The following is a 22561-nucleotide window of genomic DNA, read 5'->3' as shown; positions in this document are numbered from 1 at the left end:
GGGTTCCATCAGTGGGTGGTGACGTCACTAAATGTCCTTCATGAGGATTGCTGGGGCTTTTAGAAGGCCTTTTATGGGGGCAGTAAGAGTCTGTGTGCAGTAGGAATCTGGGGTGGGGTGGGCAGTAGGAGTCTGTGGGGGCAATAGGAGTCTGTGGGGGCAATAGGAGTCTGTGGGGGCAATAGGAGCCTGGGAGGCAGCAGGGTATTGCCATCATCCAGATGTGAGAATGCAAGGCTATTCTAAAGTCATTTTTCTGGGAGAAAGTGTTTCCCTTTCTTTAGCTGAGAGAACCAGTACCAACCAGTTCATGTTTTCTTCACTACGTTTTGCTTGTGGTGGGCCGAAAGCAAGTGGTCTTTGTGGAGATGCCAAGGGTGTCTCAAATGTATTTTTTTTTTTCATTCAGTATGTGGTTGATGGTGTGCCAACCTCAAAACAGTCTGGGGGACAGAAACCTAAAAAGACATCTTCCTCCACAAATGTGTCTTCTTACATCTGTTAGAAATGTGCTAGTCCGCCAGCCATCATTATTATTAGCCGGTACCAAGGCACTTTCCATCACTGTTGCAAACTGCTAAAGCTGCTACCCAGTTGCGCTAACTCTACAGCATCTGCACTTTATTGGGCGATTCAAGCCCCCAACTAAACCAGCTTAATCGATATTTCCTTTTATGCATTTATTTTAAATGTTCCACCTTCTTTAATTGGAAAATGTCTGTGCAAAGATGGGACATGCCCGAAAGTGTGAATACCCAACCAGAACGCATTTATTTGTATTGCCCCCCCTAGATGAATGTACGCACAGCCAAGCATGTGAAAATAGAAAACAATATTCAACACATGTGCCAGACAAAGCGGCTGTGCATGTTCAGCAAATGCAAAGACTGTAATCCAGTCCCAAAGGAATCTTCCAAGGCTGGAAATAGCGATAAATGGCTAATTTGGCACGGCCTTGCCATAAAATATTCACAAAAACATGCAGCAAAATGACACTCAAAAGAGACAGTCTTTGAAAAATACCAGGGGGGTCCCCTGTCCCTTCCATTCATGCCTCCTTCATCATAACTGTTTTTTTCCTGTAAGCTAGAACACATTATTCGGAATGTCACATTTTGAAACCTACGCTAAACAAATAACCGTCACACATCAACTTTGGCAAAATTAATTGGAATAAATGCAGTCAAGAGCAATAACTGTGTTAGCATTACCCGACAAGTCAGTCACAATTCGCCCTTTTACACTGAATATTTGATGTTTTTCTAATTTTTTACGTTCTTCCTCTTTTACTAATTTGAAATGTTCACTTTCAAATTCCGAATTCCAAACCTGTCAATGTACTGGCTAATGAATGAAAGGAGCATAACACAAACACTGTAAAGTGGGCCAGAAAGACAGAGACACCCCATGATAATACAAGGAAGCAATTCACGTGGTGTGGGTTAGCCTGAAAATCAGCCACGGGTTTGCCGCCTATGAGGTCAACCTAGAAACTAGACATTTTCCTGTTCCTCTTTAATAAATAAGATAGTCAGCATATAATGGTGTCGGGGTGCAAATTTCCAGCAAAAAGCACAAAACAAAACGAAAATCTGAAGGCAATGTCATTTAAACTTGAATTTCTCGATCAAAGGCAGACAGATCTCGGTCAGAGATGAAAGGCTGAAGCTCAAAGCCACTTTGCCATCAGGCATTGCTCCCTTTGCAGAAAGTTTCCAAGAATAATCTTTCTAAGCCGCGGTATTTATAGCTTGAAGCAGCAAGGGGATCAGTGTTTACATCACCTCCGAGCATCCCTTTAAGGCGCCGGGATTAAATAGAGCTGTGTGTACCTAAACTTGCTCACAATGGCGAGGCTAGGTGCATTTGTGTTACTTTAAGTCTTGTGTTGATGAATGTTTGGCACCAACACTAATAATTAGGATCGTTGCACTCTTTTCCCTCTCAAGGACCCTGACCTACTCTGTGTATGTACATACCGGTCTTGATAATGATGCTTTTTGACAAAAGGGGGTTGGAAGTGGGCAGTGTAAAGTGGAAAAGACTTGGAAACCTTCCTGGTTTAGGCAGAAGACTCCTGATTTCAAGCAAAGAAAAAAAATACAAAAAAATGTAAGCTTTCTTCAACTTAAAATTTCCTTCACACCAATAGAAGTCAATGAGGAAATTCAACTTTCCTATTTTTTGATTACATCTTTATCTTAATGATTCTACAATTTTGGATGGGTACATCTGGCAGCATGACTAGGGCTCTAGGCTCAAATATAGGCGGATGAAGTGATTTGTGAAGAAGCACACAATATTTGATTGAACAGATGAAATGAATGAAATGAAAAGGAGTTTTATAGAGCGCAGATAGCTGCCCTGAGGCGTGCAAACGCTAAGAAGAGTAGTGCTACCTGATGAGTACAATCCAGCAGAGGGAAAATCAGCCATGTTTAGCGAAAAGATACCAGAGTCAAGATTAGAAGCCAGGTCTCCAGGTACCAAAGATTATCTTAATCTTCTTGCATGGATTGATTTCCCCCTAATGCATGAGGTGTGGAGCAGTCATAGAGGCATTTTATTGCAAGCCACCATCATGCCTGAAATGGTTCTGCGGGTCGAGAAACAACAGGACAGAATTTTGGTAAAATCCACTTGCCTGCGTCAAAGACAGTGAAAAAAAAACAAATCCTGACCATTCAAGAGTAAACCTGTTAGAAAACAAAAATACATGAATGTGAGAAACAAAAGCCACAAAAAGAAAAACATGACCACCAGAAAATAGGAAGTGATAAATGGAACACACTAGAAAGACTTAATAAAACTGGGTTTGGATTCAGGTAATCAAAAGCTCAGGTCCTACCATCTGAAGAACCGAGGGACCATGGGAAAATCCCTCACTCTGTGGGTCAGTGAACCTATGTAGGCATGAAAGGTAACATTCAAAATGTTTTTTCTGTGGTGGGCAGGACTTATTCAAGAACTTTCAGAAGTTGGTCACAATTACTGATGGAAAAGGCTTTCTTCTGAACTAAAGTTCACTAACAGGCCTGTAGGCTGGACGCGTCGTCCATCTTCCCAACAAATCATTATCCTTCATAACATTATCGAGGCTGTCAGACAGTTAACAGGTCCTTTCGAGATTAATACATTTGGACCAATCACCATCTTCCTATACTGATCAGCATAAAGGACTTTAGAAAGGGAGACCTGCAACTTTCAAAACCCACAGACCACCCCAGCTATCACCAGGGTGCACGCTTTCATCCTAAACAATAGAAACAAGCCACTGTTGACAGCGAAGAAAAGATTTACAGTTTGGGATACTCGGACACAAAAGCTAAGCACTACCTCATCTAGAGATAATTTTCACATCATTGCTGCAACCTCAGAACAAAGAGTAGCCAAATCCACATAAAGGCATTACAAACTAGAAAGATATAGCCTCCTTTTGATAAAATCGCGCTGGCAGCCAGAAATCATGAACATTACTACTTTAAGACCACAACAACAGTTTGGCATAATCGGTAAAATAATTATGCATAACAATAAAAGGACAAGAAAAGTGATCATATTTATATACCCCGATAAGTTTTAAAAATTAGAAAAAGTAAACCCATAAATATCATGTATGCAAGGCAACCTAAATAAAACCCTTGCATAGGCAGGACTTGTACATTCATACATTATCTAAAAAACGTTATACAAATTGAACCATTTCCCATAACCACTGCATGAATGTAGCACCGGATTTACTCCAGGCACGATTTCCATGTAGCATGGTGAAACCACACACCACCTTCTCATTTCCATTCATTCTGCTGTTTGGGATTTCTAACTTAACCCTAGGATTAGAGAGGGCAAAATTCAAAGTATGGAAAGAGGGTGGCAGCTTCAAACTGCAAAAACCCTGTGGCAAAAGGTTGATTAAACCTTCGGACGTCATTAAAGGGACTTTGCACTCCTGAGATGGAACGATTCTAATATCTACAAGTGCATTATTGGAAGATAAAGATTAAAGTAAGCGTGGGAGGGGTGCAGGGGAGGTGGAGAGCTCGTTCTATTTGATCGACTCATATGGTTGCTAAACTCTACCAGCCCCTAAAGGCCCAGCAAAAAAACATTCCAACATCAATGAGAAAATGAGCCGGTTGTATCATTGGAGCAGATTTTATAGAGTGAAGAATTTCCCCAGATATGCCCAGAGGAGAGAGAAGCTACACAAGATTCTCTTTAGATGGTAATTAACACATACTAGGTTGCATGCACTAGATCAGGCTGAGTCAGACATCCGATGGAGGGAAGGGCACTGAATATTCCATGGTGGTGCCCAAAGCGGACTGGCTTTTGGTCCTAAGTACTATAGGAGATTGTGCAGACCATGAGTAGCGAGATCGAGCAATGTCCAGTGGTCAGTCTGCTGTGGTGCAGTCTCCCACCTCTTGCTAGCAGTCAAACACTTAATACAGTCCTAATGAGGAAAGGAACAGGTCCCGACAGTGGATCTCTGGCTACAGAGGTTGTGGTCATTGTTGAGTCACGAGAAGCTAGAATATGGTGCTCAAGGCGAGGATTGTATTTAGGGGAAGCTTTGGGGTCTAGTTGTTTTGTACCTCACCCATAAATATAGCGGAATGACCTGCAGACAGAGACTAAGAGCTCTGGACACTTAGACTAAAATTAATACTTGTTGCGACACCGGAGATGGGCTGAGAGAAATTAAGGGAGTATTTAGAAAATATTAAGGGAGGAGATTTCAGGACCAGGTGTGAGGGAGTGGTGGCAGGGGGGTGAGTTTAAGATTAGCCTGTTTACCCTCCTTTTATGGTCCAGTGCAGCACATAGCCAATAAAAAGAGACTCAGCCTCATTAAAAAAAAATATATATGTATATATAATATTGCAGGCAACTTTGTTAAAATCGCAGGATTTTCACAAAGTGCCGATTTTTAGATTGTTTCTAAATAAAATGTAATTAAAATCACAATATCCTGGGTGCTTTCTTGAGTAATTCACTGACTCCATATACTACTTATTCTTGGGATCCCACATGTTTTCTTCTATCAAACCCGCCCTTGCAACTTTCCCCAATCCTGAACAACTGTATTTAGGTACCTGATATTCTTACACAGTGACTGTGTTTGTCGATGCAAACGGGTAAAACCAGTCAGTCAACATTTCATCAGTTCATGGAAAAGCACCGAAGAAAGGAATTCAAATCCCAAACATGAACATCAAAACACAGAGCAAAAAGAGAACCTGTATGCAAGAAGTCTATCTACCCCTATTCCACTCTTCATATTTGCTCGAATCTACCTGGAAGGTTGGCTTGACTTACGTGATCACTTTGTCCCGCCTCATTGTCTGTATGAATAAGGGTACATTTCTCAATGTGAGTAATAAGTGCTGTCCATATGGGCCTAACCACAGTAATTAGAGATCCTCTTGTTATCCCTTTGCTAGGTAGACTCTACAGGAACTGGACACCTAGGCTAGGCTGGGTGAACCAATGGGCCTCAGCACAAGACCCTCCATCGCACCTTTTTCTGCTCTTACAAATTATTGTTCAAGATGCAACACGAGATGTACCATTTAAGTCCTGGGTGGCATCTATCTGGATCAGAATCTTTATGTGCCCGACTCCCACTGTCGAAGATTGCCTGGTCCTTTGTAGGAACAACTGGGTATCCATTTAAAAGAGATCTAACCAATAAAACTACCTCTCTACACCATTATCCCACAAAGGGACTGGTAAGAGAATAGGTTTCCATTTGGAAACCTATTTCTGTGCAGTTCCTTGGTAGGTTTTTTAGTTTTGTTCGGAATAGCCAAGATGTCTAACACAAGACAGTAATGGGAGACAGGGAGTTCTCTGTGGATTCTATTCAAACCTTTGCCCTACTTTCAAGCCAAGATATTATCATGTGTGAAATACATGAGAGCATCAGGCTCGCAAAAAGATATTTAATCTAGTTCTCTGATCAAAGCTAATGTTTAATTTATGGCAGAGGAGGTACACGTTTTTATTAACCCTCTTAACACATGGTACAGATAGCTACACATAAGCTCAACTCCTTCAGATCATAGAAAAATCAAAAACTAACACAGTTGCTGTTTGGGCAGGATCCGCACTGCACCTTCTCATGACACATTCTTTCACTGCCATGTTTCACTCCGATTATAAAGAATGCGGTGTCCATTTCTATGTCCTCGTAACAGCAATTCTAATGCATCTAATTTAGGCTTAATACATTCTTGTTTTTCTTCACAGTTATGTCTAGAAAGCCTTTATTTTAATCTCTTAATTAACTGAATTGTGTGGTTTAACTGCAAGGAAGACTAGTACCCAGCCTGCTATTGAAAAGCAAGCTGTGGTTAAGGTTAGGTACGTGGTTAAGGTAAGAAAGCGCTTTTTTCTTTTTTTGCAGGACAATCGGAGGGCACGCTGGCTTAAGGTTCTTCCGCAGCCCTACTAGTCCTATTCCGGACTGAAAACAACGAAAAATCATTCCAGCATCATCATGAATTAAAATGGAGCAGACTTTTGGCTGAATGGAGACGGATCTGAATAGAGAAGTATCTTTGTCTTACTACTCAGATGAAGGTCCTCTTTCCCTACACATCCAAGCATCTGACTGGCCACAAAAAGTGTTGAACAAACAAGAATGGGCTAGTTAACCTCTTTTGCTTCGCATGGTAAAAGCTAAACTGAGTCGCGACAATCTCATGTGCTGAATTCTGCATTAGGCCTTCACTCCCCTCCCAACCCTAAGCCGACAAATATTAGTGGCACGTCAATTGTAATGCGCGCGTGCTTGCAGTAAGACAATGATCATTTCAATCAAACTTTCAAGCAGAGCAGAACTTTCAAGCGCAGGACAACAAAACTCAGAAATAAAATGTTCCCCACTGTTCCAGATGTCCTTAAAAATGTGACTGTAACATTTACTGTGTACAGTTGCAAAATGCAATGCTATGAAAAGAAATATCTGCTTCCAAGTTACAATAAAACCCATTAGGAAGGAACCTTGTGGGCTCAGCAAGCAAAAGTGTCTACTGGAATAATAAACCTCAGCATTTTTTATTTACCAAAGTCTACTTCTGAAAAGTGCTATAATAAATAATGGTAACTCAACTTGCCTCGCTACTAGATAACCAAATGTTTCTAACGTAAGGCTACAGACGGCTTTATCTATCTGTTGCAAAGTATTGAGATCCATAATACCAACCCAAGGTATATCGCAGATGTATATATTGTGACTGATCCCATGATGTCATAGGTAAAGTGGCACAATCTGGAAAACCTGTAATAATGGCACCACCGTACACCTCTTGTAAGTTTTACAGTCAAGTCAAACAAGACACACTTGCATTGCCAGTGCTTATTTAATTGCTTTTAAAAGACAAGATTACATTCCAACTGTATTCTTGACGAGTGTTGGTTCCATTCTTGGCTTCCTGAATCTGCCAACTCACCCCATTCTCCGACCAGCAACCAATTGGCAGGGCTCAAGAAGTATTATTCCGCAACCCCCTTCTAAACAAGTGGCATAAACTTTTTAAAGAAAGGCAACTCTGTGAGCATACCTCCATGCGTGTGTCTGTGTCACTAAGGATGCACCCTTCAGCCGAGGTATGCGGGCAATAGCTTCCCACTGTCTGGGAAGGCTGTATCACAACTTTGCTCTTGTGCGATGCCCAAACCAGGAGTAATCTGAAATGGACTCCACTGGCTACAGCATGCACATATATGCCTAGAGTCCCGCTTCTAGGCACCAGACACACAAAACGCACTTGCCATACACGCAGGGACGTCGGCACAGGGTCTGGGTAAGACTCACAAGCAGAACATTACACAAGCAAGCCTGCAGCCTACGAGCTCTCACTTGGAACCAGGGCACAAGTCCTAAAAAAAGAAGTGGGTGGACGCTGTCACTGAAAGTGACGTCACGACAGGAAGTGACGACACGAAAGGTGCAGCGCTCGTCGTCCCAGAAAAGCCAAAGAGTGAAGTCCAGCTGTTTGGCAGGAGGGACGGCGTCCCCCCAGTAAAATAAGTGGGGGGATGCCGTCCACCCGCGTGGTACCCCGACTTGAGCCCTGCTTGGAACAGATGAAAAGGCTGGACCAAACACTGTGGATTCAAAACTAAATGCTCCCACCACTGCTCCCTAAATATGTCCCAGAAACTTCGAGGATATGACCTTGTGTCAACTACAGAGTATGCTTTTGGCATCCCTCCATGACACAAGCGCCACGCTCTGGTTCTCGTAGTCAACTCGAGCCAAGACCTCTGTAGGCATGAAGGCTTGCACGTGTACTCGGCCAAAAGAAAGCCAGGTTACCAGATTCACCTGCAGCTGTATAAAGCATAACAGGAATGCACGCCCATTCACCCTCTAGGGACATTCCCATCCCAACACCTACTATCTGCAAACACATTCTTCATTTGACGATATGTCCTACCCAACCCCCTTAGGTTAGAAAATGGGATTGGCCAAGTCGGCATTCTGTTTTACTGATTTTGCGTCGGTTTTGCAGCTCAGATTGTTGCTAGGATGCATCAATGGTCATTCAGTGCCTCCCCACGGGCTTTTCTACCCAAGGTTATACTCAGAAACCCCAGCAATACAAACCAACAGCGCTTAATTCTACAGTAGGCTTCTCTCGGCTGCAGGTACAGTAAGTGCGGCTTTCTCACCGAAGCTGTTCGATTCAGTAGCTGTGGCAAATCGCTCTGATGACTGCTTCAGGTGCATATTTCACCCGCCCACACAAACATGTAATTTATAAATTCACACCTATCTGAGAGAAAAATTAACACCTTTCTCTACACTATAAGGAAATATGTCTAACAAAATGCATTCTCAGCAAAAGAGAACAAACATACCATGCAGTTTCACTGGAATACATTATAAAATTGCCCTACAAAAACAACTGCAAGAGTCTCTCCGGACGTCTACAACCATCGTTCTTCACCTATGGCTATGGTGTATCAGTTTGATTCACTGAACCTTCCAATATGTTAAAGCGTCCATGTAAGCACGTCCGCCTTGCTAAATTGTTTATATGTTGCATATTTTATTTTTTGTTTCAATAGCGACAAATAAACATTTATCGTGCCCATCACTACAATTAGTGAGTTTGCAACAGACCGAAGAACACTTACAGTAGACAATAAGTGCATAATATAAAAACTCATGAGGCAAATTTAGACATTTTCAAGTAAAAGGAAAAAATTCTATACAAAAGCGTGAACAAATATGACCAGAGAAACGTAAAACCAACAGAAAGCAAGGACTGTGTCTCGAACATTAAGAATTGTGAGGAAGTGCTAGCTACTACGAAGCAAAATATATAAACTGGCGGGAAACCGACTGCTGGCACACTCTGTAATGGCGCGTTCAAAGCCTGACTGCCTTTCAGAACAAGGCGCGATTCACACATCCTGGGCCGGGATTCACTTCTTGAACGGTGAGGGGGAAGAGGCCAGGTCGGACCACAAAGGCCGCGGGTGAGCGGCGCACTAATGACCCTTCAGCACTGTGGCCGCTTTGTGCGGCTCGGTGGAGAGAAAACAAACCGGGCCAGCTTTCCTGCGTCTGCTCACTGGGGGTGTACAAACACTGAAGGGTTCGCCGCGGCACTCCGGGCCTCAATGCGCTCCTTTGAGTCCAGGGCGCGGATTCCCCCGGCCCAGCTTCCGCCACCGGAACCAGGCTTGGCGGGAGAGCGGCGTTGCCCTGCCGGGGTCGGCCCGGTTCCCATCACCCCCACCGTACTTTCATAGAGGGCCTACGTGAGGGACAAGAAGCAGCACAGCGGCTACGGGGAACAATCATTTGGAACAAGGGGAATAACGCCTTCTTCCAAATTATTCTGCCTGACGCAGTGATTCTTGTGGTAAATGTACATACACTGCCCAGAACAGCTAGACACAGTGAAAATTCTCAATGGACTATGAAGAAAATAAAAATGTTTGGTGCCTACATATTTATGACCCATACATACTAGAGGTGGGATATTAATTCAGTTTTGGACTGGAGCTAAATACATACTTACATTACATAACTGACTAACCTACCAACCACTCAAATTACTTTCATGTTTCACTATACTAATTCAACACTAATCCTTCTTGGGTTCCGAAGTAGCGTGCTACTCGCCGAAAAAGCTCGGACACTTTTTAGATGTATTTCTAGGAAACCTCCCTGGACCTCTGTAATGATCTTTGCAGAGCTTCAGACATTTCAGAGTGTGAGAGGGTATTTTTTTAAAGCAAAGTATGCTACGAGTTCATCATGTCTTGCAGATGTTGAATATCCCGGATAGATTCTTGCCGCCCAAAACTATGGTAGGTTCCTAAACTGGCCTCCTGTTCTCCTCTCCTGTCTGTACTCATTTCTCAGATAGGGTAGTCCACAGAAGGGCCAGGAGGCCATAGAAGCCCAATGATAAAGGTACTTTTTATTTAGCAAAAATGATGTGAAATCAGGAGTGACATTTATAAAAGGTTTTCTAATTTGTTTCAAGGATTTCAGTCTGTTGGAGTGCGTGTACCACAACTTCTTTTAACAAGTGCGCATTTTATTTAATAGATCTTGGACGCATAGTCTGCCTCAAGTTGAGTAAGTGCTGAAAAGAGTTGTATAAACTGTTGAATTTAGCCACCGCGGCTTTTGGAAAAAAGCTCATTTTATTTCATAACTCTTCTGCTTCAAGATGAGTGTGCTGGCAAGACTAATGTGCACATTTTTAGGTCTGGCGTTGGCGAAGACCTTTTGCTTTTATTTGCATAATATACTTACATACAGGGGTTTTCATCTAGCCGGCTTCGTCTATTGGCCTATTATTGTGTCATTTACATTTTTCTTCCATACCCTATTGCACCCCGCATGGGACAATGGGTCCACCCTCCTCAGTCATTGGCTATTTTCACTACGAGCGATGGCATACAGCTCATTCAGAAAGTGCACATCCACAAACAAAGTACTGCCCTTCATTTCCAGAGATTATTGTGCCAACATGTGCCTTAGACCAAAACTTTATTTTTGGCTCCTTACCAATGTTTATTTTTTAATATTGCCGAGGACCTGGCTGCTCCCACAACAATGTTTAATAAAACCACAGCAAAACAAGCACAGACAAAGCCAGACTAATTTGGCAATTTTTATTTTATTAGGCCAATGTTATTTTTTGGATCTCAGGAAGGCCCAGGAATAAAGAAACGCTGTGCTAAGGTGTATTATATTTAGCTCCAAGAAAAGCAAAAAGGTAACGTGGCAGACAGCCACAACATTACAACATTGCAAGGGTGTGCATTATGCAACAGGAAAGTCTGGAAAACCTGTTGTGCAAAACGTTTGAGTCTTCTTCTGCATAAAGCTAAAATTCAGAGTGAAAATGAGAGCAAAAAGATTTGTGGCACAGTTTAAGTGCTAAAATCAGCACTTTCAAACTTATTCTCTTATGCTTTTCTTTCTTTTTTTGTTAACTAGTACTTTCCTCGCTGTATTGCATTTTCAAGCAGAGACTTGAATTTTTGTGCTCCAAACATACTACAATTACACACAACGCCAGGTGCCCAATAAAGCCAGAATCTACGCCACCTTTTCCAACAATTGTATAGTTTTAAATTTAACTTAAAAAAACAGGTGATGTTTTCTCATAACCGGATTTTCTGTTCGGTACAATTAAATCCTGTTTGCAAGGGCCAGGGCGCAGTATGAAGAAGCATCACTACTGCCTCCAGCTGAGAAGGAAGGCAGAGTAAAGCCAGAGACGCTTTTAGGGGTGACAGGAAAATAACGACAGCAATTAATATTTCAGTTTTGCATTTTGTGGCACCAGGGCTGTTGTCTCCCATACTGCCCTGCTGCAAAATGTAACCAAGTGTGCTTTCATGTTTATACTCGCAGAAAAAGCGCTTCAACGCCTCGTCAGGGGCAGTAAGTGCTATATAAATGAAATTACAATACAATACAATGTAACATAGCACCAAAATTCAGCGAGCAGCCGATGAACATTTTGCTCGTAAAAGAGTAAATCTGCAACTTTTGAAGGCGATTTTGCCATATGCTTTAAAAACACAAGCACTCATTCCAGGGCATGAACACGGGAGCTGAACAGGCCAATGCGTTCAGTTTAAGCATACATAATTCAACTGTCAATGCTGGAATATTGATTTTCAGAAAGCCTCAAAGGACAGTCAATTTTACCACACTGTTATATTTTTTTATTCATTAAACAAACTTAATAAAAGAAATATTAGATCTGCTCTATAAAGATTTTACCACAACAGTGATCTCTTTAAAAAACAAATAGTGGCAAAAACAATAGGTTTCGCCTATTAATATTTTTTTAGCCAGCTGTACAACAGTGCAGCTGCAGTGCATTGTATATTATTGTATGGTACGGTATGGTATGGTATGGTATGGTCTATTCGGTCATTATATAGTATAGAATTGTATGGCTTGCCATTGTATTGCATGGTATGGCCTGTCATTGTGTAGTGGGAGGGAGGGCAATACAAAAAAATAACATGCCTTCAATACAACTAAGAGAACAAATGGGATGTATGACGTTACAACGCATACTTTTACCACGCATACCTTTACAACGCGGTTTTTCCCACGCATACCATTACAACGCATAGCGCTTAGAGGTGCTGGATAGTGGTAAGTATAATTTTCTATTCCAACTCCAGTCCCCGTGGACACTAGGGAAGGTGTTGGATAGAAAATTTAACTTATTCCCTATCCTAGAGCGTCCCCCAGCGCAATGCGTTGTAATGGTATGCGTGGTAATACCTGCGTTGTAATGGTAGTGCGTTGTAAAAATTTTGTTGTAAACGTTACATACCGAACAAAGGATGTATGACGTTACAACGCATACTTTTACCACGAATGATGTATGACGTTACAACGCATACTTTTACCACGCATTCCTCTACAACGCGGTTTTTACCACGCATACCATTAGTGTAAGTGCTACACACACTGAAAATAAACTTTCTAAACTATGGTGTAGTATCTTTGAAACAGTAAAAAGGACACGTATGGAGAGAGGGGTCAAATGCCACACGAAGGAGCGGGGGGAGGGGGAATCAAAGGTTACACTTAAAGAGGGAGGGTGCAAAGACAACACAGAAAGACATGAAAATAAACTTTTTCTGCATCTGCGAGGCATGTCTGAAGCACAAGAGGAAGCAAGTTGGAAATAGACACAGTGTGAACAGCTGCAGTATTATGGAGTACTTCCTACACTAGGGAAAAATAGAGGGGCAGCCGGAAGGACACTCGGTGGGAAAAAAAGCAGAACTTTGGCCATGTACCACAGGAGAGACAAACACACAAAGGAAATTAAACCAGCGCTTGGTAACCAATAACAAGTGCTGAAATAAGAGTGACAATGAAGCCAACCAATGCTACCCCCCTTTAACTACATCGCTGCGGCGGCTATTCCGCCGCAGCGCTAAGGGGGTGGGGTGGCCGTACGGCGGGCGCATGCTGGTGATGGAACCGCTCCGTCACCAGCCGCGGTTGGGCTGTGCTAATGACGGAGCAGTTCCGTCATGGCCCCGCCCGCTCAATAGTACGCCCAGCGCAGGCGCGGAATCCGAGCCACGCAGGCGCGGTGGCCGGGCCATGATGGAACCGCTCCGTCATCAGCACAGCGCCACCGCAGCTGATGACGGAGCGGTTCCGTCATCCGCATCGAAAGAGTTAAGTTAACAAAGTGTATTGGAAGACGAGACCTAAAAAACTGCAGAGTAGATTGCTGCGGGCAGAGGAGGCGCAAAGCCCTCTTGCATTCTCTCTGTCAGGCGCACAACTCCAGGCCAAGAAGGTCAGATCCAAAGCAAAACAACGGCATATTATAGGCTGCAGAACCAACGCAAAGCTCATAACCCGCTCCTAATCTGGCAGAGGCCTGCGGGTTTCTTTTATCCACGATGAATGCTGAAATAAAATACCTCGACTAACTGGTCTGGCTGCAAAGAGGACAAAGGAAAAAGCCAACAAAAGCGCCAAGCAGGTTTGCTGCCGGAAAAGCAGCCTCTGCCCCACACACAACATATCCTTTCACTTCAGCGCATCAGGTGGTTAGGTTCAGAATAAGCGGTTCTCTGGGACCTGCAGAGTGAATTTATGTTCGCCCCCTGCCCTGCATAAATAAACTGCAGCATATTATGTACTGTGTACCATAACAATACATATACACAGTGTTAATCTATTCAACACGCGCCCCCTTGGTGTTTTATAGCTGTATTTCTCTTCAAAATCGTCACTAGTTTCTGGAAAATGCGTTTTTTTCAGGTAAAACGCCTACGTGTTAGCTTCAGCCGATTCAAAGAATAAGCGTAGACAACTCCCAAAGGAAACAAGCATTTACAATGCAATGGTCTCGGCATTATTAAAGGTAGAGCTATTGGCATTGCTCATGACATTTTTTTTCAATTTCTTTTTCTTTAAAACATAAATAAATGGTATTGTCATTTACAATGGCAATAGGTGAGCATTAGACAGTAGTAGAGTATTCCCGGACACAGAGCCACGCACACACACACAAACGGCTCCGTGTGTGCGTGGCTCTGTCTGTGTGTGTGTGTGTGCGTGGCTCTGTCTGTGTGGGTGTGTGCGTGGCTCTGTCTGTGTGTGGGTGTGTGCGTGGCTCTGTCTGTGTGTGGGTGTGTGCGCGGCTCTGTGTGGGTGTGTGCGCGGCTCTCTGTCTGCGAATACGCTCTGCTACTCTCTAATGCTCACCTATTGCCATTGTAAATGACAATACCATGTATTTATGTTTAAAAAAAAGATGAAAACAATTGTCATGAGCAATGGCAATAGCTCTACCTTTAATAATGCAGAGACCATTGCATTGTAAAATGCTTGTTTTGGGTCTTGACCTGAGAAAATCTACTATGTGTATATCTATGTATATAGAGATAACTCTAATCACTAGTGTATGCAGCAGACCTTTGTACTCTCTACCATTCTTATTTGACTCTTAGAGTATATCCATTCTTATCTCTTCCTTGAGTGACTTTACATCTTGTACATTTGCATTTTTTTCTGTTTGTATCTTTTATGTAATGCATGTAATCCTAAATCCTTATGTGTTGCAACTGGTTCTTATGTAAAGCGCTGACACCTTCGGGTAATGTTCGGGCTATATAAAATCACATTAAATAAATAAAAAATAAAGAACAAAGGTTTCTAACATATCAATTCATTTTCCCAAGTGCTGCTAAAATATATATATTCAACGTTGAACGATTACAATGGCCACGAGCAACAAGCTTTGGCATAATTTGTTCCTGCACTTGTGTGAAAAACTATTGAATTCGTGCACATCCTGGATGATGCGCTATTACAGCAACGTGCACAAATACATATATTCGCTGATGTACGCAAATATGCAAGATAGATTAAGTAGCACTTCTTAAGAATTCTTCCTGTACAGTTATCTAGCCCACAGTGTGAAGTACATTTAAATTAGTGTGTTTTTAAATGAGAAGTTGTCCAACACCGGATTGAAACTCGGTTTCCGAAATGTATTTTAGGAAAACTGTTGCATGTGGATTGTTGATTTTTTTAAAAAAATTCCTGACTGACTTTAAACGGCCCTCCTTTGGGCGGAGCTCTGAGGGTCACAGAAAGTGGGCAGGCATAGTTTCTGTGATGGAAAGACAAGTATGAGAAAGAGAACAAGGTATGGAGAGAACCAGGATCAAAGGAAAGGCTTAAGAGTCCATGATGGAAACAAGCATTGGCAAAGTCAATGGGGCTGAAATTAGCTGTCAGACTATTAGCTTTGTTGGTGCTGGTTTTGTTTGCTTTTGTTTTTGCAAAACGTTTTTGTTGGGGGAAGATGCTGGACCTCGCCCATCTAAAACACATTGGCTAAAAACAAAATATGATTTGGTTCCGAAAAGCACACATTGCCACAAGAGACCCTGGCACTTAAGGGAACTGCCTGTGATGAATGGACAAAGCGGACAGGAAAGATGGGACAGTGACAACAGGGTGACAGAGTGACGAGGAGGGACCGTCTAGCTGTGGTGCGCCGGAGCTTGTGGTTGTGAAGGCTACTACAGCACTGCCCAGTTCCTAGCGCCTTGAAGTGGAGGCTGGGTTTACTATTGGAGCTGATCACCCCAGATAATGCGCCTACTCACTGAGTTTAATTTCCCAGGGCCGGCCTGTGCGGAAATGCTGCCCCTGTAGAGTACGGTGGCGCGATGCACACTGGTGTCCGGAGGTCGGGAGAGCGGTCAGATGCAGGAGCGCACGGACCCTGCTGGGGACACACAGATGTCTCTGGTGAGAGCGCGCTTGTGTCCGCTCCCTGCGAGCCACACTCCGTCCCTGCCCCTCTTGTTATAGTAACCCTCTTTCACTCCTGCTGACCAGAAAATGCAGAGTGCAGTGAACGAGTGCCTGCGCCTCGTCTCCCTCTCTGCACGACGTTGGCGCTTTAGCGGACTCTGGATCCCCTCTCCCGCCCCGTACACACCCCTCACTCCTTCCCTAGCCCTTCTCACCTTGTCGTCAAGTTTCTCCTTTCATCGCCGGAGCTGTTACAACCCTCCCCAGCGGCCAGAACTTCCCCTTGCTTCTCACAAGTCCTCCTTCTTAATGTTTTGAACTGCTGCGCCCTCACGAGCCAACACGATTGCGCATCACCTGATGCAAATGTGAACGCCCACGCTCTGAGGTCATCAGGGTGAGGCTGTGGACAGTTTTTAATACAACGTTACGTACAACAGCCTACAGTGGGACATCTGTTTTCACGTACATCACTAACAGCAGTGACTTGGTTGCAAGTGGGGACAAAAGGTCCGATACACTTAAATGCCACTGAAGTTGGAGTGCCTACTTCAGATGTCGAAAATGAAAATGAGTGAGAGGTGGACCGGAACCAAGGAGACTATTAACAGAAAACAGCCGTACACTACACGCTGCTAGAAAAGTGTAGTAATGACCAGTACCTAGAGACGTTACAGCGCAAGCGTTAATCTGCCCTAACTCCTGTGTTTAAGCTAAGTGCAGTTCTATATACACACTACCACTGTCTTTTTACTAGTACTCAACACCTGTGCTGACTGCTTCATCTTAACCCCACTATCAACGCTCTCGTGCAATAGGCGATACTCCAAAAGCCACATTAATACCTCAGAACTGCAGCCCAGTGCCCTAGGATAGTACTGGTACTCGCATTATCGCGGCATCTGTCCTAACATGCCAGTGCCGGTATAGAGCACTGTAGTCTGTAAACGAGAACCCAGCATTGATTGAATCAAAGGCATCTGTACCAGTAGTAATCGCATTAAGCGCAGACACCACTTCCAGTATTAGTTTAGCATTTCACACTCAGCGACACTAGGACTCGTTATGTGGCCTAATGGTCAGAGCTGCCGACTTTGGAACTGGGGAACCAGGTGTGAGTCGTACACCGGCTCATCGTGCGCTAATAGTCTAATTCTCCCAGTGCATACAAAATAATCGTGGAATGCAATCCGATGCTCTTGTAAATGCACTGGACCAGATTCGCGCTATATTTGACTGCAACCACGTCTACCCCCATCATTGATATTCACAAACACCAAGAAAACGGTTTCCCAGTATAATAATCTCATTCGTACCCGGAGCATTAGCACCAACATCCCAGACCTAGTCCACTATGACCTAGGTAGCTCCTCAGAACCGACTGTTAGCTGATCTATTCCTCGAGGCACTAGCATTCGCAGTGCTGGGGCGACGGTACATGTCAACATTTAGAAACAGGAACGAGGTAAGAACAAAACGAACGTTTAAAATCGTATAGAGACTAACATTGAAACGGAGATAATTTTAGACGAGAGGCATGGGAGCCCCGGCAGGCAGCTCCCGACTTCCTCTTTCCTGTCCCGGGCCGGCAGCCAATCAGAGCGCGGCCCGGGGGATGATGTCATGGGATGTCCAGCAGTCCCGCCCCCGGCCTGCCTGACTTCCTGGTCGTGGCCGGGCGGCAACGGGGACAATTTCACCTGGCAATGCCGGGTGGGCACCGGCGGTAAAGATAAATTAAGCGCTCCCAAAGCCCTCGTGAAAAATAAACCGCTCCCTGCGCTAGGGCACAAATCAAGCGCACCGCTGAGCCAGCCAGTGAGGTGGCAGGGACACTGCGCATGCGCAGGAGAGGGGGGGTCGAGGAAAGAGCAGCCTAATAACACGGAGGCAAGCTCCGTCTTTTTTTCGTATTTGGGGGCGTGTTCGGTGGGCGTGGCTAAAAAGTGGAAAGAAGAACGCCGAACACACCTCCAAATCCGAAAAGGACGGAGCCTATTTGGAGTGACGGCTCTCTCCTGCAATGGCTGGCCTCCATTTAGGAAGCCAGCCAATGGGAGAGAGCCAAAATTAGAGGCGGGATTAAGAGCCCCTCTAAGAAACATAAGATCTCGCTACTTCCGGTTCTGACGAACCGGATAGTACCTCGACCTAAAAACTACATGTAACAAACTCCAAAACACCAGGGGACGTGCAGCATGCCTGGCCTGTCAAAGGTAACAAAAACATATATAAAACAAACACCACAGGCAGAGACGTTTCAAAGCATGGGCAAAGTGGGCTCTGGCCCAGGGCCCCAGACATTCAAGGGGCCCCCTAAGAGCCAGCTCGGGTGTGCAAAGAGTCTTGCCCGGATGGCCTTTAATGATTCTTAAACGTATTGTTTTAAATACCGTTTTCCTTTCATTTATATTTAATGTGGGAGATGTGTGAGAGTCTATTACAGACATTTGCAGAGAAATCTTGTGTTTGTTTCATACAACATCCATAAAAAAAAGTTTATTTTAAACCAAAACAGGACCTCACATATGAGAAATGGGAAGGTGTCACAGAGATTATTTGCAGTAATATCAGTCAGCTGCTGCTTTGTTACAGTATTGAAAACACATCACTATCCCTGTATATGAGATTTAAATATGTTTAGAATTTGTACGAGTGTGCCTGTGCACTGTCAGTGACTTGGAAAAAGAGGGAATGAAAGAGCTGGAAGTGAATCATAAATTCAAAGTTGCTCTGAACAGGGGCCCCCAAAATATGCTTGGTCCAGGGACCCCAAAATCCTTAAGGTGTCACTGACCACAGGCACGGCAGGACCTCGTCCCAAACAAGAAAAAAAATGTACTTCTGAATGAGCGGCCCATTATGCAGGACATAAGGCCTGGCGCACAAAAATGTACAGCTGTGCAAAGCAAACAACCGTCGCAATAACCAAATGTGCAAACCCACTGAATCCATCCAGCAGATGGGAGGGATTTCATATCAACAGAAACCAATAAAAAACTTGATATGCTGTGAACGAGGCGGGACGCAAACCGGATTTCCGGGATCACCCTTAAATACATACTGATTGCAGTTTGATAACGTGAATTTATCTCATGTTGACATCCTGAAAACATGGCATTGTACTGGTCCTCTTGATAAAATGTTGGGACACGATTATCCCTACCAAAAACACCACAAGTACCCGGCTAAATCCCTTCATTTGTGCATCATATGAGACTGGCAGGAAGAGCTCCTTTACAGCAAGGCATGTGTTTGTTTATTTCAAACTGTCCTTGGTACCTGCCCAATGGGTGCCCTTTGTGGTCAGCAAGCAGTACACAGAGGCACCAGCAGCTGGTGAGAGTGGCCCTTCCCTTGCATGAGAAGGCGGTTTGGAGAGCAACCATGCCCTCCTCCAGCCCCCCCAATACAAGAGGCTGCAATCAAGTTTTAAGCAGGTACCACAAAAAGACTAACAGAAGGTGGAAAACATGCAAGCCTGCAACCACAATTTCACTTCAGAAAGGACATACAAGAGGACCATGCACAAAGCATTATGTGAAACTCTCTACCACATAACCAAGAAATCCATTGCCTCAAAAAATGCATATGAAAACCTTAACTCAAGCAGCGAGGCCGCTCTTCGCAAGCCAGGCTCTCGCATTAACCACATACTTTTTTGAGAGGGAGATGGACAAGATGTGACCATCAGGTAAGAGGGGCTGTAATGAGAAGGGTGTTCATTAGGTCTCCTCCTAAAAAAAGGGAGCATGTCTGACAATCAAAAAAAATGTGTTCCAATAGGTTTGGGTTTCTTCATTTTCACATAAAGCCCATGGAGACATATATATATATTACAGATGATTTGCCTTTTCTTTTTGTTGTTAGGTAGCTTCCAAAATGTAAATCAAGTCATAGTCATTTCCATGCCCACTTCATTTATTTTTAAAAAGCGGTACAAAAGTAGTAATTTCCTGGTTTACAAAGTATAGCTATCACAGAGTGCTTGGCGCCCAGACCTCTTGCTTGCTTACTTACCATGTACCGCCAGGAGAACAGGCCTCATTACGACTCAGACCAGGCACAGACATTCAAACAGTTGCCATTAAAAACAAGTGCTATACAGAGAATGGAACTATCCAAACTTACTGGAACTTCGATGATCTCCTGGGTGTCATCCAGCATCAGGACCTTGAAAGGAATGAGTCTCCCGGGAGGAGACGTGGGTGGCTTCTGTCCATGTTCCAACGTGCTTATTCCTCCGCTCTCCTGTACTCCTAGTCGCGAGCCGGGTGTTGGCTCAGATTCCCCCATTTTGGCAAAGCCCTTTTCTTACTGTGGCTGGAGAATTAAAGGAGTAAAAGAATTAGTGACGAGAATGATACAACAGGTGGAAGTACACATACTACAGATGATCAGCATGCCGGATGCTAGTGCGTCTACGCCTGCAACAGTGGGGAACCTGGAGTACAGGTTCCCTCTTCTAAAAAGACAGGCATTCTTCAAAACATCAATCATTTAATGGATCCAAAGATCAAGGTGAAAACCCTTAGCGAATGTGGGGTTCAGAAAGCAGAGGCATCCTACTGAAATCCATAAGCTTTGAGCTATCACCCTATCAACACTTTCCTTGGCTCACAAGGAGCTGCCCTCTCTTACGGAAGAAGACATCTCTGTACTCCCTTACCAGATAAAAGCCCTGGTCTATTTACGAAGGGAACGGCGGGGCTATACCAACAGTCTCACCAACTGCATAATCCCTTCTTTTCATTCGGACATGGACAGCACATTGCAACACTTGCCTTCTGAAGCAGGGATCTCTGTGAATCCTAAAGTTCATGCATTGCACCTCTGCTGCAACTTCTTTTTAGTTAGTTCAGCACAAGAGGTCACAACCTGAAAAGTTTAAAGGCAATTATGTAACTGAGAAAACACATGGAAGCCAAATATTAAACTATTCTGCCACAACTGCTGCACAATGGACATCAGGGACAAACTATTCCTTTTATAGGTCACACTCCTCATGACTGACACAAAATGTGTCAATCTACCATCGTCCTTGCACCGCATGCCATCAAGCAAGCTCTCGAAAGAGGAGGGACACTGGGAAAGTAGAACCAGGCTCCACACCACCTGTTCCTCCCAGAAATCACAAGTTAGGACTTCATTCCAATTTTCAACACCAGATGGTCTATGTAGGAAGGTGGCTACCTGACTATGGTTACCCCAGATTTTTTGCCTGTGTTTAGCTGGTTTTTTGACTTAGTTGACCTGGTTCCCTGCTAATCAGGGCCCCAGGCCATCTGCTCTCTCTGTAAAATGGATTCCATGTACCCTAGGTACATACCCCAATTGGAAATGGACCCCTTGTCAGCCCCTGTATAATGCACTATAGGTGCCCAGGGCATAGGGGCCACCAAGGCCTACCAGGGGCTGCAGCATATCTTTTGCCACCCCTGGCTGGTTCTTAAATTGACACAACTGGCTGATCACTCAGCTGGGGTAAGGTGGTATAATCACCCCTTGCTTAGATGTAGTATACCTATATCTAAACCTATATCTGGACACATATTAACCTGTGAGCCACTCCTATGGAAGGCCTCATCAATCCTGGAGGCAGAGTGCGTGGTTTCATGTGAGATGGAGCTCTAGCATGAGCTGAGCCTGTCTGCAGCTGTCGGGAACAACTCCCTAAGCTGTTTCAGGATAATGCCATACCATATACTCTTAAGTGCCTTATAATCCTCGCGGTTATATAGCAACTTTGGTTTGGCTTTATCAAAACATGTCGTGTAAGGTGTCATACGATTTGGAATACCATCCCCTCGCCAGTTCTGGCGACGGGGATGGCATTCCACCCCTCTAGAGGGGTAAGACATGTTCCTTTACTAAATGCGGTTAATTTCTCCAAAGACCTTAAGATCCACAAAATGGATGCCTCTGCCACAGACAAATGTCTGGACCCCTGCAGTTGACCGAAACTCAGCAGATGGGGCCTGGACAAAGGGTTTCCTGTCACAGGAGGGTGTCACCACCCTCCAGACAGGAGATAGTGGATTGTAGCAGGGAGGTTTGAAAGAAACCAGACACTGCCTGGGGCGCACAAGGCTGCCCCTTGCATAATCCGGCCAAACCGGTTCTGGGGCACTCCAGCCCTCGTGCCAGGGCGGCCTGGATCAAAGGAAAGGGGTGTATCCACCCCCTTCCTGGGTCCCACCCATAGGGAGGGACCTAGCAGGTAATCACGCCCCCCAGATTGGAATAAGA

The 22561-nt window shown here is 44.2% G+C and overlaps 1 protein-coding gene across 4 annotated transcripts in view; it reads right to left on the bottom strand.

Annotated features, from left to right (window-relative positions):
* Positions 1 to 22561, bottom strand: part of FARP1 (FERM, ARH/RhoGEF and pleckstrin domain protein 1) — a 543186-nt gene that overhangs the window by 428487 nt on the left and 92138 nt on the right. For all 4 annotated transcript variants that reach the window (XM_078657512.1, XM_078657514.1, XM_078657515.1 and 1 more), the window contains exon 2: positions 20444 to 20635. In XM_078657512.1, the coding sequence (XP_078513638.1) occupies positions 20444 to 20608 (165 nt within the window). In that variant the 5' untranslated portion in view covers positions 20609 to 20635. The remainder of the gene's footprint in view (positions 1 to 20443; positions 20636 to 22561) is intronic.

The sequence above is a fragment of the Lissotriton helveticus genome, chromosome 8 (genome assembly GCF_964261635.1).
Source record: "Lissotriton helveticus chromosome 8, aLisHel1.1, whole genome shotgun sequence".
In the NCBI taxonomy this organism is placed as follows: domain Eukaryota; kingdom Metazoa; phylum Chordata; class Amphibia; order Caudata; family Salamandridae; genus Lissotriton; species Lissotriton helveticus.
This window is presented reverse-complemented; position numbering and strand designations above follow the sequence as displayed.